This window comes from Argopecten irradians, chromosome 3, assembly GCF_041381155.1.
Source record: "Argopecten irradians isolate NY chromosome 3, Ai_NY, whole genome shotgun sequence".
Classification (NCBI taxonomy): Eukaryota; Metazoa; Mollusca; class Bivalvia; order Pectinida; family Pectinidae; genus Argopecten; species Argopecten irradians.
In genome coordinates, this window is record NC_091136.1 from 48,289,892 (window position 1) to 48,316,629 (window position 26,738).

A 26,738-nucleotide genomic window follows, 5' to 3' on the forward strand; every position below is an offset into this window, starting at 1 on the left:
TAATTTTGTCTCATCAGAAAATTTACTGACACAAAATGTTTTAAATATTTCACAGATGTAAAATACCATAACTACAAATACATACTAGGTAAATGGCAGTGATTAGAATGTACATTTATAAACATCATCTGTCAATGCAAAGAAAATCCATGGAAACAGGACAAAGGGAGACAATTTCATTTGACATGATCATCTCTATAGCTGATGCTCAGTTCAATGGTCATCAATTGCCTACAGTACTCTTCTGACTACTTTCGTCTTCCAGTGGTCGATGGAGCTGGAATTATTAAAGGAAAAATGACTTTTTTCATTTTCGATAATGATTTGTAACACTAAAGTTTTTGGTAGATGATCAGAGTTTTGGAAGGTTTTGGGTCTAGTAGATGGTGATATCATATAAGGTCTGTATGTATATATTTGTAGGGCTATGGGAAACACAAATATTTTAACATAACCTTAATTGATCTGGGCCCAGTTTCATGAACATTCCTTAAATTTAAGGAATTTCTTAACTTAAATTTCCCCATAGAAAAGCATTACGAAACTAAAGGAAAAAATCTTAAGTAAAGAAGCCTTCCTTAAAATCTGTTATGCTTTTCTATGGGGAATTTTAAGTTAAGGGATTCCTTAAATTTAAGGAATGTTCATGAAACTGGGCCCTGTCATTGTAAATTTCCCAACAAAGAAAGTTTCTTTAATTTTTCAGAAATACAAGCACATTTCTATTTACTAGATAGTACTCTATTATTGTTAAACATTGAACTCTGATCCAACGACAGACTTACCACTTTAGCTAGTTCCAGCCAGTTCATAGCTTGTTTCATCTTGTCATCTTCACATGGTGTTTTATCTAGATTCCAATAGTTTATTTCTTTGAATTTATTCATGGTTGTTAAATGACGGTCTTCATCTTCTGTCACAGCTTTTCTTGTCTCTTTGACAATAAGGCCTGTGTAGCCATGAGGTACTTGGATAACCGCCCCTTTCAGTGGTCTCCCACGAAAAGATGTTGTCATACCTGCAAATGTCAATAACTGCATCAATACAGCATTATGTATTCATGACACGTCTTTTGAAAATAGACGGAGTTTATCGAATAATTGTGTTATAGAATGCACTTGTCAATGTGGACTTTACAGTGAACAATTGAGGGTGCTATTGATTAGTTCATGAGAAGTAGTCGTTTATATGAAAATAGTCAAATTGAACCTTTTGGTCCCACCCCTCAGGCCTCCGGGAGGTCAGCTTCATCATTTGTACAATTTTGAATCCCCACCCTATAAGGATGCTACCACTGCATTATGAGTGCTATCCCATACTTAGTTTCAGAGAAGAAGTTGTTTACATGTATATGAAAATAGTCAAATTGAACCTTTTAGCCCCACCCCTCAGGCCCCTGGGGGGTCAGCCCTATCATTTGAATAATTTTCAGTCATAAGGATGCTACCAGTAAAATTTTGTTACATTCAGGTCAGTGGTTAAGGAGAAGAAAATTGTTGATGGATGGACGGACGATGGACCCTTGGGTATCACATAAAAATTACTTGCTCCCATTTTAAACAGAGAATAAATACCATTCCTCTATGTGGTGTAGCATCTTTAAGTTAACAACTCATTTAAATGTTACACTTACATCATATACATGTAACAAAAACTAAACATGGAGAAACTTTTGAGGAGCATCAAATGAGCATTGCAGGTAAGATATTTCTCAATTTGGAACAATGTTACATGTATTTTATTTGATTAAAACATTATATTAGTGACTACCTCAGTATCTGGTCAGCTGCTGTACACATGCACATAGTCCTAGTATGTGATCATGACATGCAGTACATGTACACAGGTACATGATATGATTACTCCAACAATGTTAGAGGTTAACGCGGTGAGATACTTTCTAACATTAAGTCCATTGACGAAATATCCAACCAATGTAATCAGGGTGGAATAATATAAGGCCTCATACTTGTGTACAAAAACTAGTATACACCAGTGCGTACCTGGTTAGCTTACACATGTATAAGAACAGGGAAAATAGGCCTAACTTATACATTCCTGTCGAGTGCCCCGACCAGGGATCGAACTCGGGTCTTCGACGTGGAAATCTACGAATTTAAGGACTGAGCCAAAGAAGTATGCTCAGTCACCCTGCAGGTAGGGCGTTAGAATTGTACCTGCTGCCCCTATTGCATGATCGTAAAAGGCGACTAAATTTAGGATCTTATCTTTTCTCTTCTTCCTTACGTCTCCCTTGACACCACCTCTATTTTGGCCTTGAGTTGAGCGTTCGCCCCTGTGAGGAAGGCTGTGGGTTCTATCCCCTAGCCGAGACACACCAAAGTCTTTAAAAGTGGTAGTTTCTGCTCCTGCTTAGCGCTCAGCACACAGGGAGTGGGACGACTGGTTTGCCCGTTGTCAGTATAATGTGACTGGGTGGGGTGTGTTGCTTTGTGTCTTCGGCGGCATGCTTCAGTGATATAGCACTATAAAAAGTACAACAGTTCCACTTCATGAATATACCGCAGTCTCCCAAAACACGCACCTCGCACTACATACACGCAATACACCGCTTACATGGGAGGCCGTCCTTACATGACCCTAGCTGTTGATAGGACGTTAATTGAATCAAACAAACAAACAGCTGAGTGACAGACCGTATTTTGTTTACAATGTAACACTATGTATAACAGGGTACAAACCGAGTGACAGAGGCCGTATTTAACATTATGTACATCAGAGTACAACACACACCGACCAGCTCCTATTACACACACACAGGTCACAGGCGTCTGCTTCTGGTTTGATAAAAATATGATAACCTACCCCTACTAGGCCTAAGTAGGGATAGGATATTTTATTTTTCCAAAACGAGATGCAGACGCCTGTGCACAGGTTGATGAATAATAATAATTAAATGATTACTGAATTACCTTCATCAGTTTTTACGACGTTAGATTCAAAATATTGTGCAATATTTGCTTTCCCGTCGTATTGAATGTGACATGGCACTGCATGAAGCTTGATATCATTTAAATCGTTGGAAACTGTCATGTAGGTGGCCATTTTTAACCTCCCGCCAAATGATAAGCGTTTAAACGACGTTGATGTATTTTGTAACATCAGAAACCATATATTTTTTCAGATAAAATTTAGCTTTTTTACCTGCGTTCATATTATTTTTCTTTCTGATATATGTCATGTTCAAATTTTATTTGATTGTATGATGATAACTGAAAAGGTAAACAGAATGTTGTGAATTTAAAATATCAATTCCGGAATATAGAGGCAAACGCAACGAGGACACAGGCAATGAAGCAAAACAAGCACATGGCGTGACCGTGAAAATGAGATACAGATATCAAGATCCCTCAAAAATCCCTGCTTGGAAGAAGTACGGTCGCCTAGGATTGCTGTTTGTGGCATTTAATGTCACAGGTTACACAATAGTTTCAACAGTATTCCAGAAACCAGATGGATCGACATCAATAGCCGATATCAGTAAGTATTCCAAACTGTTGACAGGTTGACAGCACAGGGGCTCGATTGCGAGAAAATCTTATAAAAAAATAAAAATCGAGCCGCTGTGGTTGACAGTGCTATCAAATGTGTGTACTGTTATTAAGATGTCATGTACATGCAGGTATTGTGTAAGGTCACTAAGGTGTCATGTGTATACATGCATCAGCTGACATGTATTGTGTAGGATAAGTCCTGTGTTTACAGGTATTGTATATGATATGTCATCTGTATACAGGTATTGTGTAGGATATGTCGTCTGTATACAGGTACATATATCGTGTAGGATATGGCTTGTATATACAGGAATTGTGTTGGATATGTCATCTGTATAAAGTTGTTGTGTAGGATATGTCCTGTATATACAGGTATTATGTCGGATATGTCATTTGTATACAGGTATTGTGTAGGATATGACATCTATATACAGGTATTGTGTAGGATATGTCATCTGTATACAGGTATTGTGTAGGATATAACATCTGTATACAGGTATTGTTTAGGATATGTCGTCTGTATACAGGTATTGTGTAGGATATGACATCTGTATACAGGTATTGTGTAGGATATGACATCTGTATAAAGGTATTGTGTAGGATATGTCCTGTATATACAGATATTGTGTCGGATATGTCGTCTGTATACAGGTATTGTGTAGGATATGACATCTGTATACAGGTATTGTGTAGGATATGACATCTGTATACAGGTATTGTGTAGGATCATCCTCGATACTCCAGGGGTTCCGATCACTTACGATCTCTACACCCCTGGACTATCTCATAGTGAAATTGAAGGCAGCTCAGCTGAAAATATTTGACCAATCACAGACCAGCAAAGATTTCCTTTGAAGACTACAGAGAGAGCGACTCTCAACTTCAAAGCCACATAGTCAACCACAGTGTACCGTTATACGGCTCTTTTGATGTACATCAAAGGACTAAATTACCTGTTCTGTTCTGTTGCCTCCAGTTTTACGATGAGATAGTCCAGGGGTGTAGAGATCGTAAGTGATCGGAACCCCTGGAGTATCGAGGATGGTGTAGGATATGACATCTGTATACATGTATTGTGTAGGATATGTCCTGTCAAGGATTTATAAGTGAGAAGGATTCGTGACTGCCTCTTTACATTACTAAATACCACGCGAGAGGCCTATGAACCGGGAATAAAAACCATTTTTCTCAACAAATACTTATCTTATCGAATCAAACGAAACACTAGTGTAAAGTTTATTAAATTTCACAACATTTATCACTTGCTTTAAGAACGTAAAATTAAGATGAAATGTCTTTAATTTTCGTTAAAAAAATACAATAGCTCATGAAATGACAGCCCGCTTCAGAAAGTAAAACGATAACCCTCGCACCCGCAAGCTACATCAAAGGCTGCGCCGGCGGATATCAAAGGAAAATCAGTCGTCGCCCAACGTCACGGTCAGTGCACAAACACAAAAGCGCCTGCCTTGGACTTCCCAAAAACCCAGTGTGACTTATCCTTCTCATATACGTCCTTGGTCCTGTATATACAGGTATTGTGTAGGATATGTCGTCTGTATACAAGTATTGTGTAGGATATGTCGTCTGTATACAGGTATTGTGTAGGATATGACATCTGTATATAGGTATTGTGTAGGATGTGTCGTCTGTATAAAGGTATTGTGTAGGATATGACATCTGTATACAGGTATTGTGTAGGATATATCATCTGTATACAGGTATTGTGTAGGATATGTCCTGTATATACAGGTTTTGTGTCGGATATGTCCTGTATATACAGGTATTGTGTAGGATATGTCGTCTGTATACAATTGTTGTGAAGGATATGTCCTGTATATACAGGTATTGTGTAGGATATATCATCTGTATACAGGTATTGTGTCGGATATGTCGTCTGTATACAGGTATTGTGTAGGATATGTCCTGTATATACTGTATACAGGTATTGTGTAGGATATGTCCTGTATAAACAGGTATTGTGTCGGATATGTCGTCTGTATACCGGTATTGTGTAGGATATGTCATATGTATACAGTTGTTGTGTAGGATATGTCATCTGTATACAGGTATTGTGTAGGATATATCATCTGTATACAGGTATTGTGTAGGATATGTCATCTGTATACAGGTATTGTGTAGGATATGTCGTCTGTATACAGGTATTGTGTAGGATATGTCATCTGTATACAGGTATTGTTTAGGATATGTCGTCTGTATACAGGTATTGTGTAGGATATGTCATCTGTATATACAGGTACATGTATCGTGTAGGATATGGCCTGTATATACAGGTATTGTGTAGGATATGTCATCTGTATACAGGTATTGTGTGCCTAGGATGTCCTGTGTATACACTATACAGGTATTGACAAGATGTCATTTGTATACATTAATTGTGTGTCCTGATACAGGTATGTTGTTGGATGAATGATTCATGCATAAATGTACAATTTATTTGTCGTTATATTACAGATAATGAAATAAAGGAATCTCATATGCGGTCGTCTCAGGCAATAAATGATCAGCTATGGTCGATGTTAGGAGTAACATCCAAGCAAAGACATATAAAAATAAAGGGACTTTCTATTGTGGAAAATGAAGAAGTAAGTTAAATGTTAAAATACTTATTGTCATCATGCACTGTCCGTTGTCGTGCGCCGTCCGCTGTGCGTAAACTTTTCATTCAAACGACTTCTTCTCAATAACCAGAAGACCCAGGGTACTGATATTGGGCCTGTAGCATGCTGGGATGAAGGGCTACCAAGTTTGTTCATATGAATGACCTTGACCTTCATTCAAGGTCACAGGGGTCAAATAGGCTAAAATCCTTTAAACAACTTATTGTGAATAACTAAGAGGCCTAGAGACCTGATATTGGACCCCTGACATGCTGGGATGAAGGGCTATAAAGTTTGTACAAATATATGACCTTGACCTTCATTCAAGGTCACAGGGGTCAAATTGGCTAAAATCCTTTAAACAACTTCTTGTGAATAACTAAGAGGCCTAGAGACCTGATATTGGGCCCCTGACATGCTGGGATAAAGGGCTATCAAGTTTGTTCAAATGAATGACCTTGATCTTCATTTAAGGTCACAGGGGTCAAAAAAGCTAAAATCTTTAAACGACTTCTTCTCAAGGACCAGAAGGCCCAGGGTACTGGTATTAGGCATGTAGCATGCTGTGATGAAGGGCTACCAAGTATGTTCAAATGAATGACCTTGGCCTTCATTCAATGTCACAGGGGTCAAATAGGCTAAAATCTTTAAATGACTTCTTTTCAAGAACCGAAAGGCTCAGGGTTCTCATATTATGCCTGCCACATGCTGGGATGAAGGGCTACCAAGTTTGTTCAAATGAATGACTTTGACCTTCATTCAAGGTCACAGGGGTCAAATAGACTTAAATCTTTAAACAATTTCTTCTCAAGAACCGAAAGGTCTAGGATGATCATATTGGGCCTGCAGCATGCTTGGATGAAGGGCTACCAAGTTTGTTCAAATTAATGACCTTGACTGTCATTTAAGGTCACAGGGGTCAAATAGGTTAAAATCCTTAAACGACTTATTGAGAATAACTAGGAGGCCTAGAGACCTGATATTGGGCCTGTGACATGCTGGGAAGAAGAGCTACTAAGTTTGTTCAAATGAATGACCTTGACCTTCATCAAAGGTCACAGGGGTCAAATAGGCTAAAATCTAAAAATAACTTTTTGTGAATAACTAAGAGGCCTAGAGACCTGATTTTGGGCCTGTGACATGCTAGGATGAAGGGCTGCCATATTTGTTTTAAAAAAAAATGACCTTGATCTTCATTCAAGGTCACAGGGGTCGAAATGGCTAAAATCTTTAAATGACTATGTTGTATTGTGCCATTAGTCAGATGACCGTTAAGGACCATGGGCCTCTTATTTTATATGTGATGATAAAATCTACCCGTATGAAAACACACTTGATTGATGTAAACAAAGTTTGCATTTATAGCTACCGGAATTTTTGTTATAATATATATGAGCAATCAGATTTAATATCTAATGTTATGGCTCTGACCCCCCCCCCCCCCCCCCCCACCTGGGGGAAGGTGAACAGAACTTGTATAAATTTTGGCTCTGACCCACCGGGGGCAGGAAGGGGAGGGCCCAATAGGGGTAATAGAGGTAAATCCTATAAATTACTACTTGTCCTAGAGTATTACATGGATTGTAACCAAATTTGGCCACAAACATCCTTGGAGGAAGGGGAACAGAACTTGTATAAATTTTGGCTCTGACCCCCCCCCGGGGCAGGAAGGGCGGGGCCCAATAGTGGAAATAGAGGTAAATCCTATAAATCACTACTTGTCCTAGAGTTCTGTATGGATTGTAACCAAATTTGGCCACAAACATCCCCCCCCCTCCCCTGGAGCATGAGGGGCGGGGCCCAATAGGGAAATAAGAGGTAAATATTCAAATTCCTTCAGAAAAGAAACAATGAACTTGTATTCCGAACATGACTTGACATTACAAACCAGGTGAGCGATACAGGCCCTCTGGGCCTCTTGTTATACTTACAAATCTAGAAGAGGTTTTAATGTTGTTCAATACAAAAATTTAATCACATTTTGAAGATTCAATATGTTTGATTTAATTCTGACAAACATTAAAGAACATTAGGCAGTATTGCCAAAATTAGTGATATTTATGTTAATAGTACATGTATAAAAATATTGTGGAGTATGAAAAGTATGAATGGTCGAACCAGGAAGCTTTTGTATGACATGTACTTGAATGTTTAATATAAATATTTCCCCACACTTGATTGTACACCAGACTTGCTAACTAAGGTCCAACTGAGAGATATTGATATTACAATACAAATCAACTAAGTAGAGATTCATTTGCTTTCCCTTTTTGCAGGTAACTACTCCCAAAAATGAAGAGTGAGATAATTACATAGAGGCATGGACCAGGTAATCCATTTAATGACATTCTAACCAGTACATGGTGTATCAGCTGAGAACTGTCAGAGATACTCAGAGGATGAGTTGTTGAGGACATTTACAAAACTGTAAAACTGTTGTGACCAGACTGTGTAACTGACTGCCTTTAGTGTGACAATTTCAGATTCATATCCTTGGCCTAATCAGGCACTTTTTTGTAATGTGCAAAGGTAAGAATTCTGTGTGATATTTTGCTATGTATCATAAATAATAATAAAAATTTTGACTCTTATTTTATGAAAGAAGGATCAGCACCTGAAACTAGTTGCTTGTCAGAAAATTCTTCTAGGAGTCAATTACCATGTCAGATAGTTCCAGTGTCCTAAGTCAATTTTCAATCGGCTTTAGTATTTGGTACCAGAGTGGAAAATCAAGGATTTACCAGATGAGTGTTTGACTTTGATATGACCCTCTGAGGACTGAGTATCAAAATTTCTGTTTAGTTCTCAAAGTTATATTAGAAACTAAGCACTGTTTTGTGTATGTAACAACACTGAGTTCTTATCTTTATTTTAAATGTACATGTGTGAAGAAGTTATGTAATGTGTGGTGTTAAATTTATTTATTTTTTAAAATAATATTTAAAAAGTTGCAGAATGAGATATTTTTCATCTTTGATGTACAGAATATAGTAAATGTCTTTGCTTTGATGTTTTTGAATCACGAGGAGAATCTATTCTTCACATAAAAGGCCTGAAGATAAGGCACTGGCATTTGTTTTAGTATTGATTGTTCAAACTAAAGCTGCCATGGATACACGAACATACAATAAGAGAACCATGTACAGATAATTATATGAACAAAAAAGCATAGAAATCACGGAATCATCAATCACCGTGGATATACCAATCGGATGTGAACCAAACAGATAGATGTGCGGGTACCATGAGTGCTGTGAATGCGAGACAACACTTATGTAACAAAGTAAGTTTTCATATGCACAGAGTGCCTATTAATTGGCGCTCTTCCTTATCTATTTTATTACGGATGTTGGTATGTGGACCCTTAATACAAATGAAAGATATGGAAAGACATCAATATCTCTAAAGTTAGCCTGGGACGCTAGCATCAATGTTATAGGTACCATAGTTTATTACTTTGGTCGTTACTTTATCGATGTATCACTTGTATTAGGTAGTGAAGCGAGCTTATGTGTCGTCTCGTCAGTTTAAAAGTGTTTAATAATGGGAATTGCGGAAATTGGAAATGAGAAAAGACGCGATATCTCTGGACTCTATTAAATCACAGGGCCATGTATAGTTTCTATATGAAAAAATAGCAGAAATACATATAAAATTTTATATGTATTTCTGGCTATTTTTTCATATAGAAACTATACATGGCCCTGTGATTAATTCAGCATACTCGCATACAAATGTAGCCTGAATCGCACAAGTCTGACAGCTGAATTGCTCGAAATTATCGTTTTATTTGGTACATGTAATTAAGCATGCATGGTTTTGCGTTCTGGCGGTTCTATATACTCTTGCGGTTTTATGTCCCTGCTAATCTCGTCACGCTTAACTTCCAACATAGCTGCACGACCAGCATTGCTAAACCAAAGTTACGCTAGCGCTAGCCAAAGTGCATGACGACAGGTATGTCTGTTCAGAATCCGATTTATCAAAACAAAGTTGCTTAAAAACCAGACTTAAGTTGCATATTTAGTGTAACTGATGTTTTCACAAACGTCACATTTAGTGTTTTTGCTCCTGCTACAGAAAGAAGATTGAGAGATCGCTTCCCGTCATGTCTTTTGGTCGTGTGTGATGGTGCGTTGTAAAATTGTGATTACTTATTAATCATTAGACCTTTTTGATCTGGTTTATTGGAAATCTGAAATCTTGGTATTGGTTTGATGATCTCCTGAAATAAGCTGGTTTACCTCGTAAACTTTGTAGCATTAATTTGATTGAGGTGGTCACGATTTAGCTGCGATGACGTAGCTCTGAACGACGGACGGAAGATTTCTGACAGATGGTGAAACGGAGTGAAGGCAGGGTATGATCTTCTCATCGTATAAATATGTATCCAAACTTTATTTGGCGTTAAATCTAATCCTGTTACATTGAATATCACTTCAACATTTATCTTGATATCATGTTAACTAGGATTGATAGTTGAATTGGTCAACCGGAAACGAATATGTTATACCGATCTCTGGATGTTAATGCATTCTGGAGTTATCTTCTAGCCCACTGGCCTGTGTAAATCCAACAATGTTAGAGGAATAGCACGACGAAAAACTGCTGGTCATTACGTCATGTTTAACCTCGTTATTGCCCGTTAGAAGTTTTCAATGTCGATATTTTATATCATTTGATTACTAGCCTGTGCTAATTATCGTAACCACCCAATACCAACTTTTCCTTTCTACAAACACGTGCTTCTCAATGGAAATGTATTCCCTACAAACCAGTACTCGTTAGGGATCATGTCCTTGCTTTTGCTATTACCCATAGAATTCTGGAATATCCTTCCTAAAATCCAGTGTAACAAACATAATTATTTGGTCCATAAATGATTTTGCTAATAATCTGTATTATCCATGAAATACCCAAAGTATCCTTGATGAAATGGTCACAAAATTTCGAAAATACATTTGTTTAAAAGCTATTCTGTCAACAATAATCTTCTCTGCAACAAACATATTTACGGGTTATCATATACTTATGGTCTTTTTGTCTTCCGTATTTAATGGAAAGCATTGTCCGAAAAACTGGGACGAATTCGGAATTCTTGCCAATGCCCTGTTGTCCAGTGCCTACTGGAAGTATAACATCTTTATCAGCTCATATACAGGACATGACCAAATCTTCCATAACGCATTCATATGGAAGATTTGATTTTACTTCTTTGTTACTGTAAATGGTGATATACCCTTCCGGTAGTTCCAGTATAAATCAAATTAGGACTACCTGCCTAAATTATGTTCGTTATAATTAGGGGGGTCGATTTTTTTCTTGCAGCGATCATCACGTAGTTATATTATAATTAGCTATACTATAATTTGGGACCGAGTTTGTGATATCGGATAACATGGACACACCAGGATATTTAAAGTTTAGTATTGCAGATCCTTTCATCAAAATATATAATTGCATAAACGAGTTCATTGAATCGACGATTAGAACTTTAAAAACTCTATTGCTAACTAAAAGTCTCTCTAAAAGGTGATGTTTTCATCGCTCCTGTAGCATATACAAATGTATAAAAGCGAGAAAAACATGCTGGCTTTAAGTTAATTATATATGGCAAGTTTTAAAACTGATATTATCTATCTCTTAAACACTTAAACAGCTGACACGATGTACAAAATATATTACATATATCATTTTTAGGTAAAAGGAATCGATCAAATTATGCAATTTTGTCGAATACGAATTTTTGTGTGTCTTGGTTTCAATACTAACACACGCATCCACCACCTTGAATCCAAGTAACAAATAAGACGATTCAAAAGAGTATTAATATATAAACGCTCGGTGGTTACGTGGTTATGCTTTCTGTTATGATGTCATATCATATAGAGTCGCAGTTGTGTCATATCAATTTTATTTGCTACTTTTTATCTGAAAAAGTAGCAGGTCAACTTCATCCTCACGATGACATCAGTATTATGGCCTCCGTTTTATAAGCCAATGATATCATGCGTTTTATATGTCGTAACCAATCACAATTTGCCACTGCGTAAATAAAAACAAATTTATTCAATAGAAACTTATAAAAATCACAGAAATGTTGGCATAGAGACAAATTGACATGCACACATGTGGTAACACCATCTTTTTGTCGCTTTTATAAACCCTTATTTTTGTACTAATGTCAAATGAGCTTTTCAGACAATCATATTAGATTCCATATACGATGTAATTATTTTATTTTTTTCTCAAGAAAAACGCATAAACGGGAGTCCAAAAATGGTACTTATTGATAGCCCTAATACTCTTTTGATAAAAAACGGCGGGGTACAAATGGTGTACACAGTGAGCAGATGTATGTTTAGTGTGATATAATTTAAGAAAAGGATACATTAAACACTATCTATGTCACATCGAAAAAGAAACCTAGGGGTTTAAAGTGACGTACAGTGAAATATGATAGCAATGGTACTAGGAATACCTGAGTATATAAGGGTATGATTCTAGTAAATCGGAGGAATACATTGTTAGTACATAAGAGGATACATCTGTGACAGGCAGCACGACCAGTTGGTTCCATTGTCTCTCAGAACACAAACGGTGAATCGTACGGTTGCCTCTAGTCCTCTGCCAAACTTTCTTAAGAACGTTTCAAAGTAATCAGTACGTAGATGTATTGTTGATTAGAATTGTTCACCAGAAATAGCCTCGTTATTCCGTGAGCATTGCAGTTTGGTACAGCTCCGTGATCAACACAATGTTCGTCACCGAAAAACAAATAGTTGGTGCGGCGACAGAGCACGCTCGGCCAAACACGTCTTGTTTATATACCTGTAATTAGTCGAGGGAAAGCTAATCAGCAGTCTGTATAGAAGGATCACTGACTCTATAAACTGTCCTGTGGCACGGAGACACCTATTCTGATAAATATCTGCGATGGCAACGCATACTATAATATAGGTATGAAATGTAGATCTATATTTAACATAGTTGTACAATGTCTCCCTTGATCCACTCATCCGGATTATTATTCCACTAAATCAGAAATCGAACACGATTGCCATTTCAGAACCACAGTGCAATATCAGTTAGGTGAAGTTGACTCAGTAACCAATTACACATTCAAGTTCGTGTTAGGAAATAAACATATTAAAAGGAAGAGTGATACGCCATAAATTATTAAACTAATTACACATTGCTTATTAAACTGATCCCCGAGTTGAAGAATGTTCCTGAAGGGGAGTCCTCCTGTCGAGAATAGCAGAGGAAATAGACTTACAGTTTTGTGTGGCTTGTCTATACCGAGCTATGCTCTGTAACCAGCAGTGAAAGTTAATACGCTGGGCCTCTCCGAACCAATTACTGGCAAAAGCGGAAGCAACTAACATGTGGACATCATGTTCGAACTCATTGCCGCAACGTGCGTAGTTTTCGTAGCACCGTTTGATAGCACTGAAGATCCTATCGCTGTCTGCGTAGCACGGCTTCTTGAGGAGGAATCTTGCGATGAGGAGGGAGAGTTTAGCGATGCTCTCTGGAGTGTATCCATAGTCGTAATCGGGGTCAAAGTCCGCATACTGCGCGTCTAAAAGCTCGTTTCGCTTTTCTTGCAATTCCTCTCTAGACTTCCGGTACTCCCGTTCAAGAACACGATTCTTTGATTCTGATATTTGAAGGTCACGTTTGAATGTTTTAAGCTGCTGTTCCAGGAATGAAATACGTGACACAAGGTTTGATACTTCTGCTGAGGTAATACTTGCGCTGAGTCGAATATTGCCAAGCCGAGAGGCGGCAAGAGAACGGTCATTATCTACGTCATCTTTGATGGCGGCAGTAATTCCCTCGCAACGCATCTGGTGAGAGGCGAGTTCGTATCTGTGAATACTGGTGCCACATCCAGCACAGTTGACGGGTACATATCCACATGTCTCGATATGACACGCCAACTTCTCCAGTTTTGTGATCACTTTACAGCCCCGTTCGTTGTTGTCACATGTCACATCGAACCCGTTTATAAGATTACGAAGTGAGAGAACTGGCTTTGCGTCGCTTTCCGTTACTTTACTGCGACACTCCGGACACGTCCGGACGTCCGGTTTACTGAGCCAGGTATTAAGACATAGTCTACAGAAACTATGTCCACAAGGAGTCAAAACAGGATCTTCAAGTACGGATCCACAAATCCCACAGATTAGATTCGGGTCGACCGTAGTGATAAAGCGATGTGTACTGTATCCCATTGTCAGCGTGTATATGGATGACTTTGATGGCTATTTCAGAGTTTACCACCCTGTAAATCACTTGACAGACACTTGTGGTCCTGGGACAGTACCTGGTTAGAGTTTGTCGGACAACGGCAATCCGTCCCCATTCGTCTAGTATGTGGTCTAGACCTTGTTCTTCGTCCCAGTGTTTTCACCGCTGACTGGGATATTTAACTCCTCAAATGAAGTGTAACAATTTTGTGTTACTTTAGGGCGACGCACTGTATAAATGTAAATCACTTCCAAATTTAATATACACAGAACACCGCAGATGAAGCGGAAACAAATTTTCCAAAGTGCTTAAAGTTTTAAATATATTTGTAAATAATTCCAAACACCACAGAAGTTTAAAGATTTCAATCCAGATGAGAGGATTGTGTTTTACCTGCCCGACGTGATTGTCCTGTCAGTCCGACTAGTTCTATCTGTTCAATATTTAGCCATCGTTTAAAGTGGTCGTCCGATATATATTTAAATGTCTGCCGTATCCCGTGTCACTGAGATTCCTGGCCGAGGTAACAATGAGTGATTGGAGCGTAGCCGGCCGTTACCTGTGTGCTACCTGTAGAGTCTATAATTATACATTCACCTTTTTATGGAAATCAATACACATTTCGTGCATGTTGCCTGTCTCTATCGGAGAGAGACGGATAAACCGGCTCACATCGGACGTGATATCACCTGGAGGAACGCTATGTCGCGCGATCCTATCCTTTAGTAGGGTGAACTATCAATATCATAACGAGTGTACTGCGGCTATCTGTAGGGAAATTGATGGAAGAAAGGTCCAGAATGGCAGTTATAGGTTAGGTCTATAGTCTCCCACACTTAACTATCATAGCTATTGGTACAGTCTCCGGGATATTGATGGGTGGCCCGTCATTGGAGGAGCTAGAAGGGTCGGCGTTTTATTATTGTATGTACCTATAACGCCCGCTCTTTTATCATAGTGTTCTAAGTGATAAGGGGGCGTGGTGGATTATCGTCCCGACAGATGTTAAAATGTAGAACCTCATACTTAATGTATGTCTCTCTGTCTTCTCCCTCAGTTAGAAACATTGCGATAGGTTCTCGGTCCTCTTTATATATCGATTTCCAATAATCAAAATTGATATCGCAGTACAGCACCCTATAGCCCTATACACCCATCTGTCATTGTAAGTGTCCACTGCTTACATACATAAGTATGATCGGTACATGCCACAAGTGTTCCCACACGATGGAGATGATCAGTCATGGCTACACACAGAAAAAGACAACTATACAGACCCATTGTCCAGGTGTCCTTTAGAAACTTGTTTGCCTACATTGGTATCTGTTTTAAGTGGTGTTGTAACGGCCAGATATTTACATCTAATAGACTTGGTACAATGTACATATACATAACCTCTTACAATAGACAGTACTAACACTTTATACATACAGAACGCGCTGAATAGCAGAAACTATATTTTCATTTCAATTCAAGCCGTATTTTCAGATCCTTTGTGGCGAAGATCGCACAGGTCATGGCGACATGCTTTGAGAACTTGATACTAAAGTTTTAACGAGAGTTGGTTGTGTATTGTCACTAAATCAAACTAATATTGGTGAAATGGATCCCAACAAAGGAAGCCGAATGATTGTCGTTTAGGAAAAGGAATGGCAAAGTGGAAACACAAGATATATTCGTATTTAACTAGGCTAGACACTTCAATAGGTGACAAGGATAATACGTAAAAATTCATTATACCGATAATGTCTAATAATAATATTTTTACCTAATTTGAAAAAAAAAGAATCTTTACGTGATCTGAAAATGGGGTAAAGGAACGCCTAAAACAAGTGAACTAACACAACCTGAATTTATCTATTATTAAAGTCATGTGTTGTATACAGTTGTATGTATTAATTGGTGTGTTGATGAACCTGCTCTGATTTTTTTCCTTTCAATCTGGACTAAGAGGCAATTTTGGCTAAACAGCGACAAGTATCAGCGAGACCAACAACTTCAACGATTTAGGTATAGGCGATATTCTTTACATCTAATTTGGATAACGGTGGATATTAAAGAGTGCATTATTCTGAAAAAAAAGCAACATTTATTTCTATTGCTTCTTTATTCACATAAGAGATGAAGTCGTCTCGGAATTATATCTCCTAGTTCACATATATGCTGTTCGTCTTTGAATATTGCGTCTAACCCTTCAAGAACATATTGCCAAAAGACGAAATCTCCTAATCTGATAACAACCACATAGGTCGTGATGGTAACATTTTGATAGCTTAATCATATAATATTTTGACGCATTTCACGCGAATGAGCTTGCATGTATTGTGGCACATAGTTGCTTAGTTTGTTTCTACTCTGCTTAACACGTTGCTCGAGTGTAACTTATGACATCAGTGCATTGTAGGAGAAAATGACCTCTTTATCAATTTTTTATTACCTTTCGTTGACATAATTTATGATTGATACATGTCTCGGGTATTTCTTCGTCAGTAAACATGCATCAGAAAACATCTGGCGATTTTATGCTGATCTACATCTGAGTAGATACATTCATCAAAGACCATTTACAATATTAATATGTAAGCAGCGATCGTTCTCACAATGCGCCATCGGAATGACATCCAGCATATGCTGTTGTTATAGTGTTTTCATCGCATCATTTCATCAAATTGTTGCAATGCTCCAATAATAGTTTTATCAGTGAATGATTATTCTCCTGTTTATTTGGAGTTACAGTCAAAGTTACATTTTGTATTTTCACACTCACGTATCAAGGAGAAATTTTAATATCTTATTAAACACTAAATATTACCGATATTTTGAGAATCATAATACTTACAATGCATAGGTTTTGATATTGCAAGTAACAAATAAGAACTGAAAATGATTTTGGCTGTACTACCAAATATCATTATTTTACAGCTACAGTGAAGTGACATGAGTACATAACGCTCAGACCATCATGTCAAGTTGTGGTCTACAGTGTTATAAATAATTTCAAAGTGATTTCTGCAGGTATATCCATCTAACATATGTAGAAGACATAAAAAAAACATAGATTTTTGCGGTCCCCCGAATCAGCTAAGTAGGTGATTGACTTATTCTTTCTAAATGTCATGATTATTTCTAGTGCCATATATCTGACTTTTAGTTGGGGTTTCGCGTCGAGTTATGTTTCAAAGTATCTATAGTTTCATAGCGTCCACAGTTTCATAGAGTCTACATTGTCATATAGTCTACAGTGTCATAGAGTCTACTGTTTCCTAGTCTACAGTGTCATAGAGTCTACTGTTTCCTAGTCTACAGTGTCATAGAGTCTACAGTGTCATAGTCTACAGTGTCATAGTCTACATAGTATACATGTCATAGTCTACATAGTCTACAGTGTCATAGTATACAGTGTCATAGTCTACAGTGTCATTGTATACAGTGTCATAGAGTCTACAGTGTCAAAGTCTACAGTGTCATAGTATACAGTGTCATAGTATACAGTGTAATAGTATACAGTGTAATAGTATACAGTGTCATAGTATACAGTGTAATAGTCTACAGTGTCATAGAGTCTAGTGTCATAGTCTACAGTGTCATAGTCCACAGTGTCATAGTCTACAGTGTCATAGTCTACAGTGTCATAGTCTACAGTGTCATAGTAAGTGTCATAGTCTACAGTGTCATAGTCTACAATGTCATAGAATAAAGTGTCATATAGTCTACAGTGTTATAGAGTCTACAGTGTCATAGTCTACAGTGTCATAGAATCCACAGTTTCATAGAATCTCCAGTTTCATAGAGTCTATAGTTTAAAATAGTCTGCAGTTTCATAGAGTCTAAAGAAATGGTAGTCGTTGTCCTGCTTACTCTCTATCGCAAGGAGACACGCACATACACATACACACCCTGGATACTGGTGTGTTTTATAAAGATGATAATGGGACGTTTTACTATTTACAAGTCTCAAACAAGATCCACAGCTATCGCTGAAAGTCTATATAAACTAACATTACGAGATTATTTAAAGAAAAAAAAACCCAGAGCAGCCTTATATTTCAAATGGTGATTATGTCAGGTAGATTAGTGTTACACCCATAAAAGGAGTATCGATTACAGATGATTAATGTCATGTTTCATGCACTTAATTTTAGTAGAAACTTTTGTTTGCTGTATACAGATCTAGATCTCCACAGGAAACTTTGATGTTATTGGTAGGTTGGTAGAGCTTTACGTATAAGTGGACCTACGGGTCGAATTCTAGAGTAACATAACACAACGAGTTCTTTGATGGATAAGTAAAAATACATGTTAGTAGGGAATACTAGCCCTAAATGTAGTAAGGCATACCTATCATACAGCTAGGTTACCTGTCTATAGACTGGTGTTTCTCACCTGGACGTGAGAAGAAACAAATATAAGAGACATTTGTCAAGGAGTTTTTATCTATATTTGTTTACACACTTTGGTGCCTATAATACTCAGATGGCTGTCAATTAATGTCAATATTATAAAGTGATTAATCTCATTAAAGATGTCAGGGATCAGTCAGGGGACAATATTAACACCCTCTACATTCTGTATTTAGTGTTTGTGGCACCTATCCGCTGTACTGTGACATAAATACAGAGAGTATGTCGTACATATATCAGCCTGAAATGCAAAAAGATGATAATATTCGTGAAAAGTATCCAAAACAAATTGATGTATAACAATCGAAGGAAGAATGGTATTGTTTTATATAACGGAACTGAAAGAACACAGTACATGCATTTTTATGGCGATTATGAAGAATATTTTTGGCATATACAACATCGCTTTAAGATAGGTATACAGGCTAGAGCTATATGTTGCTGTACTGTTATCTATTTTGATTATCGGAAATCGATACGTAAAGAGGCCCGATAACCTTTCGCATGTTTCTTACTGATGAAAGAGGCGTGATTATTTTCGAGATTTAGTTTTGTTTTTGAGCTTCAATAATAACATATTTATAGGGAGAACGCTCTAGGTGTGATGGTTTACGTACATAACCAGATTACTATCTTGTGAACAATAGTGCAATTAAGCTATTAGATTAATCGATATATTTCCATTTATACAAATGTTTAATCTTAATTGTTTTAACAAATTGTCTAATTTATTACTTAGATTAAGATAATTTGGTTATGAAGAAATGTTGGATTCTCGAATCTATTAAAGTATATTCGAATTATTTGTTTAATTTGACCAGCTAGCAGTTCCTAGCATATCCTATTTACGTTTTATTTAAGGGAAAATAAAGTGACCGTAACACGGATATTTTGGTGTGGATTAACATCATTTAAACGGCCAGAGTAAATTAAAGGACGGTCTCCTATGTGTTCAATGTGTTGCGGTACCTGGAATGGTGTGTGTATGTTCAGGCAAGCTGCATTATAGTCGTGTTGTGTCTCCTTTTCATAGTGGAACTCTTGCACTTTTAAAACTTTTTGAAATAAAATAAGATGCTTGAACAAACTTCATTTCAAAATTTATTGCGTAAGAACACGAGACTAAAACCAAACGACGGTTAGTTTGGTTTTCTATTGCTATTGATTTCTCTGACACTTCTTTCGACGGATCCCTATCGCAACAGATGTTTGAGTTACCTCAGGCTATGCCACGTAGTGGACATTCCATCTAGTTTCCTACCTCCCTCGACTCCGCCATTCTTCATCGCTATTGCTCCCTCCTGTTTTCCCACCATCACACCTGATCCACTGCGTCTTCTAATTAAGTATTTATATGATTTCACAATTTTGATAGAACTTTTGTCCATTTGCCAACTTAAGTCAATAATAGGCAGCCTATTAATAAGGACAGCGAGTTCTCTTCAACCTGGTCCTGGCCAAATCATAGCAGACACCACGCAACAGGAGCATCAGTATATAGAGACTTGGCATATAATTCTATGTAAAATGATACAAATTAAGGGTCTCAATGGCAAGCACAAAAAGTGAATATCATATGAAACAAAGAAATAATTAAAGTCATTCGATTGATACCTTTGATACATAGTAATGGGATAAAGGTTTGTAAGAATGACCATGAACTTGTAATGGGATGGGGTTTGTAAGAATGACCATGAACTTGTAATGGAATGGGGTTTGTAAGAATGACCATGAACTTGTAATGGGATGGAGTTTGTAAGAATGGTCATGAACTTGTAATGAGATGGGGTTTGTAAGAATGGTCATGAACTTGTTATTGGATGGGGTTTGTAAGAATGATCATGAATTTGTAATGGGATGGGGTTTGTAAGAATGATAATGAACTTGTTATTGGATGGGGTTTGTAAGAATGATCATGAATTTGTAATGGGATGGGGTTTGTAAGAATGATAATGAACTTGTTATTGGATGGGGTTTGTAAGAATGATCACGAACTTGTAATGGGATGGGGTTTGTAAGAATGATCACGAACTTGTTATTGGATGGGGTTTGTAAGAATGACCATGAACTTGTAATGGGATGGGGTTTGTAAGAATGACCATGAACTTGTATTGGGATGGGGTTTGTAAGAATGATCATGAACTTGTTATTGGATGGGGTTTGTAAGAATGACCATGAACTTGTAATGGGATGGGGTTTGTAAGAATGATCATGAACTTGTAATGGGATGGGGTTTGTAAGAATGACCATGAACTTGTAATGGGATGGGGTTTGTAAGAATGATCATGAACTTGTAATGGGATGGGGTTTGTAAGAATGACCATGAACTTGTAATGGGATGGGGTTTGTAAGAATGGTCATGAACTTATTGTTGGATGGCGTTTGAATTAATGGTCATGAACTTGTTGTTGGATGGCGTTTGTAAGAATGGTCACGAACTTGTTATTGGATGGGGCTTGTAAGAATGATCATGAACTTGTTATGGGATGGAGTTTGTAAGAATGATCATGAATTTGTAATGGGATGGGGTTTGTAAGAATGATAATGAACTTGTTATTGGAAGGGGTTTGTAAGAATGATCACGAACTTGTTATTGGATGGGGTTTGTAAGAATGACCATGAACTTGTAATGGGATGGGGTTTGTAAGAATGATCATGAACTTGTAATGGGATAGGGTTTGTAAGAATGGTCATGAACTTGTAATGAGATGGGGTTTGTAAGAATGATCATGAACTTGTTATTGGATGGGGTTTGTAAGAATGGTCATAAATTTGTAATGGGATGGGGTTTGTAAGAATGGTCATGAACTTGTAATGGGATGGGGTTTGTAAGAATGGCCATGAACTTGTAATGGGATGGGGTTTGTAAGAATGATCACGAACTTGTTATTGGATGGGGTTTGTAAGAATGACCATGAACTTGTAATGGGATGGGGTTTGTAAGAATGACCATGAACTTGTAATGGGATGGGGTTTGTAAGAATTACCATGAACTTGTTTTGGGATGGAGTTTGTAAGAATGATCATGAATTTGTAATGGGATGGGGTTTGTAAGAATGATAATGAACTTGTTATTGGAAGGGGTTTGTAAGAATGATCACGAACTTCTTATTGGATGGGGTTTGTAAGAATGACCATGAAATTGTAATGGGATGGGGTTTGTAAGAATGATCATGAACTTGTAATGGGATGGGGTTTGTAAGAATGGCCATGAACTTGTTATTGGATGGGGTTTGTAAGAATGACCATGAACTTGTAATAGGATGGGGTTTGTAAGAATGACCATGAACTTGTAATGGAATGGGGTTTGTAAGAATGACCATGAACTTGTAATGGGATGGAGTTTGTAAGAATGGTCATGAACTTGTAATGAGATGGGGTTTGTAAGAATGGTCATGAACTTGTTATTGGATGGGGTTTGTAAGAATGATCATGAATTTGTAATGGGATGGGGATTGTAAGAATGATAATGAACTTGTTATTGGATGGGGTTTGTAAGAATGATCACAAACTTGTAATGGGATGGGGTTTGTAAGAATGATCACGAACTTGTTATTGGATGGGGTTTGTAAGAATGACCATGAACTTGTAATGGGATGGGGTTTGTAAGAATGATCATGAACTTGTAATGGGATGGGGTTTGTAAGAATGACCATGAACTTGTAATGGGATGGGGTTTGTAAGAATTACCATGAACTTGTTATGGGATGGAGTTTGTAAGAATGATCATGAATTTGTAATGGGATGGGGTTTGCAAGAATGATAATGAACTTGTTATTGGATGGGGTTTGTAAGAATGATCATGAATTTGTAATGGGATGGGGTTTGTAAGAATGATAATGAACTTGTTATTGGATGGGGTTTGTAAGAATGATCACGAACTTGTTATTGGATGGGGTTTGTAAGAATGACCATGAACTTGTAATGGGATGGGGTTTGTAAGAATGATCATGAACTTGTAATGGGATGGGGTTTGTAAGAATGGTCATGAACTTGTAATGAGATGGGGTTTGTAAGAATGATCATGAACTTGTTATTGGATGGGGTTTGTAAGAATGGTCATAAATTTGTAATGGGATGGGGTTTGTAAGAATGGTCATGAACTTGTAATGGGATGGGGTTTGTAAGAATGGCCATGAACTTGTAATGGGATGGGGTTTGTAAGAATGATAATGAACTTGTTATTGGAAGGGGTTTGTAAGAATGATCACGAACTTCTTATTGGATGGGGTTTGTAAGAATGACCATGAACTTGTAATGGGATGGGGTTTGTAAGAATGATCATGAACTTGTAATGGGATGGGGTTTGTAAGAATGGCCATGAACTTGTTATTGGATGGGGTTTGTAAGAATGACCATGAACTTGTAATAGGATGGGGTTTGTAAGAATGACCATGAACTTGTAATGGAATGGGGTTTGTAAGAATGACCATGAACTTGTAATGGGATGGAGTTTGTAAGAATGGTCATGAACTTGTAATGAGATGGGATTTGTAAGAATGGTCATGAACTTGTTATTGGATGGGGTTTGTAAGAATGATCATGAATTTGTAATGGGATGGGGATTGTAAGAATGATAATGAACTTGTTATTGGATGGGGTTTGTAAGAATGATCACGAACTTGTAATGGGATGGGGTTTGTAAGAATGGATCACGAACTTGTTATGGATGGGTTTGTAAAATTGAACTTGTAATGGATGGGGTTGGGTTTGTAAGAATGACCATGAACTTGTAATGGGATGGGGTTTGTAAGAATGATCATGAACTTGTAATGGGATGGGGTTTGTAAGAATGACCATGAACTTGTAATGGGATGGGGTTTGTAAGAATTACCATGAACTTGTTATGGGATGGAGTTTGTAAGAATGATCATGAACTTGTAATGGGATGGGGTTTGCAAGAATGATAATGAACTTGTTATTGGATGGGGTTTGTAAGAATGATCATGAATTTGTAATGGGATGGGGTTTGTAAGAATGATAATGAACTTGTTATTGGATGGGGTTTGTAAGAATGATCACGAACTTGTAATGGGATGGGGTTTGTAAGAATGATCACGAACTTGTTATTGGATGGGGTTTGTAAGAATGACCATGAACTTGTAATGGGATGGGGTTTGTAAGAATGATCATGAACTTGTAATGGGATGGGGTTTGTAAGAATGACCATGAACTTGTAATGGGATGGGGTTTGTAAGAATTACCATGAACTTGTTATGGGATGGAGTTTGTAAGAATGATCATGAATTTGTAATGGGATGGGGTTTGTAAGAATGATAATGAACTTGTTATTGGGAGGGGTTTGTAAGAATGATCACGAACTTGTTATTGGATGGGGTTTGTAAGAATGACCATGAACTTGTAATGGGATGGGGTTTGTAAGAATGATCATGAACTTGTAATGGGATGGGGTTTGTAAGAATGGTCATGAACTTGTAATGAGATGGGGTTTGTAAGAATGATCATGAACTTGTTATTGGATGGGGTTTGTAAGAATGGTCATAAATTTGTAATGGGATGGGGTTTGTAAGAATGGTCATGAACTTGTAATGGGATGGGGTTTGTAAGAATGGCCATGAACTTGTAATGGGATGGGGTTTGTAAGAATGATCACGAACTTGTTATTGGATGGGGTTTGTAAGAATGACCATGAACTTGTAATGGGATGGGGTTTGTAAGAATGATCATGAACTTGTAATGGGATGGGGTTTGTAAGAATGACCATGAACTTGTATTGGGATGGGGTTTGTAAGAATTACCATGAACTTGTTATGGGATGGAGTTTGTAAGAGTGATCATGAATTTGTAATGGGATGGGGTTTGTAAGAATGATAATGAACTTGTTATTGGATGGGGTTTGTAAGAATGATCACGAACTTGTTATTGGATGGGGCTTGTAAGAATGATCATGAATTTGTAATGGGATGGGGTTTGTAAGAATGATCATGAACTTGTTATTGGATGGGGTTTGTAAGAATGACCATGAACTTGTAATGGGATGGGGTTTGTAAGAATGACCATGAACTTGTAATGGGATGGGGTTTGTAAGAATGACCATGAACTTGTAATGGGATGGGGTTTGTAAGAATGAACATGAACTTGTAATGGGATGGGGTTTGTAAGAATGGTCATGAACTTGTTATTGGATGGGGTTTGTAAGAATGGTCATGAACTTGTTATTGGATGGGGTTTGTAAGAATGGTCATGGACTTGTAATGGGATGGGGTTTGTAAGAATGATCATGAACTTGTTATTGGATGGGGTTTGTAAGAATGGCCATGAACTTGTAATGGGATGGGGTTTGTAAGAATGATCATGAACTTGTTATTGGATGGGGTTTGTAAGAATGGCCATGAACTTGTAATGGGATGGGGTTTGTAAGAATGGTCATGAACTTGTAATGGGATGGGGTTTGTAAGAATGATCACGAACTTGTTATTGGATGGGGTTTGTAAGAATGACCATGAACTTATAATGGGATGGGGTTGGTAAGAATGATCATGAACTTGTTATGGGATGGGGTTTGTAAGAATGATCATGCACTTGTTATTGGATGGGGTTTGTAAGAATGATCATGAACTTTTTGTTGGATGGGGTTTGTAAGAATGATCATGAATTTGTAATGGGATGGGGTTTGTAAGAATGGTCATGAACTTATTGTTGGATGGCGTTTGAATTAATGGTAATGAACTTGTTGTTGGATGGCGTTTGTAAGAATGGTCATGAACTTGTAATGGGATGGGGTTTGTAAGAATGATCATGAACTTGTTATTGGATGGGGTTTGTAAGAATGGTCATGAACTTGTAATGGGATGGGGTTTGTAAGAATGATCATGAACTTGTTATTGGATGGGGTTTGTAAGAGTGGTCATGAACTTGTTATTGGATGGGGTTTGTAAGAATGATCATGAACTTGTTATTGGATGGGGTTTGTAAGAGTGGTCATGAACTTGTTATTGGATGGGGTTTGTAAGAATGATCATGAACTTGTTATTGGATGGGGTTTGTAAGAATGATCATGAACTTGTTGTTGGATGGGGTTTGTAAGAATGATCATGAACTTGTTATTGGATGGGGTTTGTAAGAATGATCATGAACTTGTTGTTGGATGGGGTTTGTAAGAATGATCATGAAATTGTTATTGGATGGGGTTTGTAAGAATGGTCATGGCCTTATTATATGATGGGGTGTTGTAAGAATTTATATTTTTGGATTTTATAATGTACCGTTTTTCTAAACGCTCCTTTATTTGACAATTTTCACTATAGATTACTTTTTGAGAGCTATATGATGGTTTTAAGACCTTCTAACTTCCGCCTTTCGTCTCCCCTCCGAATTCTGAGTCATTAGTTCATTGTTTATTGATGACCCGACAGACGGAGCCTCTCATTGTGATGAGAGATTGAGGAAAATGAGCAGTAGTTCCTTTCCAGACACACTAAATGAGTTATCTCCCCTAGGGCCCCAATTTATCCCTTCCCTCACGAGAGAACGTGAAAACATGTCGTGACTTATGATAATCTGACCTCTGACCTTCCTTTGATTTCGGTTATAAAGACTGTATCAAGCATTACTATGATCGGTGTCTTCACATATTGATTTCTAGTCATAAAGGGTTGTTGCTTATTGGGAAAATGCATCAAAGACTGCAACAGATGTGTAGTTAACGGTCCGGTTTGGGCTGTAATTACACATGGTCACGGAATGGGTTATTGAAAAGGTAAGGCATAGATATGACGGTATAATAACACTGACTAAAGCATATACAGTTTCTGGTAAAAAATCTTTGATTAATTACATGGATAATAGTAGACAGTTTCAAATTTCGTCCATCTCCTCTGAAAATTGTCAAAAATGGGATCAATATGGAATAATGATGGAAACGCTTTGTAAACACATTTTTAGCAGATTTCTATTTTTTTGTTGTTGTTGCAACATAAAGACGA

At 37.5% G+C, this 26,738-nt stretch overlaps 3 protein-coding genes across 3 annotated transcripts; 1 reads left to right on the top strand and 2 right to left on the bottom strand.

Annotated features, from left to right (window-relative positions):
• On the bottom strand, positions 1-3,105 carry LOC138318887 (ribonuclease H2 subunit C-like). The gene is made up of 3 exons (XM_069261690.1): positions 2,934-3,105; positions 786-1,018; positions 1-277 (listed from the first exon to the last, which is right to left on the bottom strand). The coding sequence occupies exons 1-3, from the start codon at positions 3,064-3,066 to the stop codon at positions 224-226; spliced, it is 420 nt and encodes a 139-aa protein (XP_069117791.1). The 5' UTR covers positions 3,067-3,105; the 3' UTR covers positions 1-223.
• Positions 3,106-3,289: 184 nt separating this feature from the next.
• LOC138318888 (uncharacterized) lies at positions 3,290-9,033 on the top strand. The gene is made up of 3 exons (XM_069261691.1): positions 3,290-3,501; positions 5,991-6,121; positions 8,413-9,033. The coding sequence occupies exons 1-3, from the start codon at positions 3,348-3,350 to the stop codon at positions 8,437-8,439; spliced, it is 312 nt and encodes a 103-aa protein (XP_069117792.1). The 5' UTR covers positions 3,290-3,347; the 3' UTR covers positions 8,440-9,033.
• A 3,153-nt stretch (positions 9,034-12,186) lies between these two features.
• LOC138318889 (E3 ubiquitin-protein ligase NRDP1-like) lies at positions 12,187-15,721 on the bottom strand. The gene has a single exon (XM_069261692.1). It carries the CDS (start codon positions 14,374-14,376, stop codon positions 13,339-13,341), a length of 1,038 nt encoding a protein of 345 aa, XP_069117793.1. The 5' UTR covers positions 14,377-15,721; the 3' UTR covers positions 12,187-13,338.
• Between the last annotated feature and the right edge of the window lie 11,017 nt (positions 15,722-26,738).

Bases quoted from the DNA above. Each gene is read 5' to 3' on its own strand.
- LOC138318888 (XM_069261691.1), top strand. From the start codon at position 3,348: ATGAGATACAGATATCAAGATCCCTCAAAAATCCCTGCTTGGAAGAAG. The intron at 3,502-5,990 runs GTAAGTATTCCA...GTTATATTACAG, and splicing joins GACATCAATAGCCGATATCA to ATAATGAAATAAAGGAATCT. The intron at 6,122-8,412 runs GTAAGTTAAATG...CCCTTTTTGCAG, and splicing joins CTATTGTGGAAAATGAAGAA to GTAACTACTCCCAAAAATGA.
- LOC138318887 (XM_069261690.1), bottom strand. From the start codon at position 3,066: ATGGCCACCTACATGACAGTTTCCAACGATTTAAATGATATCAAGCTT. The intron at 1,019-2,933 runs GTAATTCAGTAA...TGACATTTGCAG, and splicing joins CGTCGTAAAAACTGATGAAG to GTATGACAACATCTTTTCGT. The intron at 278-785 runs GTAAGTCTGTCG...TAATAATTCCAG, and splicing joins GGCTGGAACTAGCTAAAGTG to CTCCATCGACCACTGGAAGA.
- LOC138318889 (XM_069261692.1), bottom strand. From the start codon at position 14,376: ATGGGATACAGTACACATCGCTTTATCACTACGGTCGACCCGAATCTA.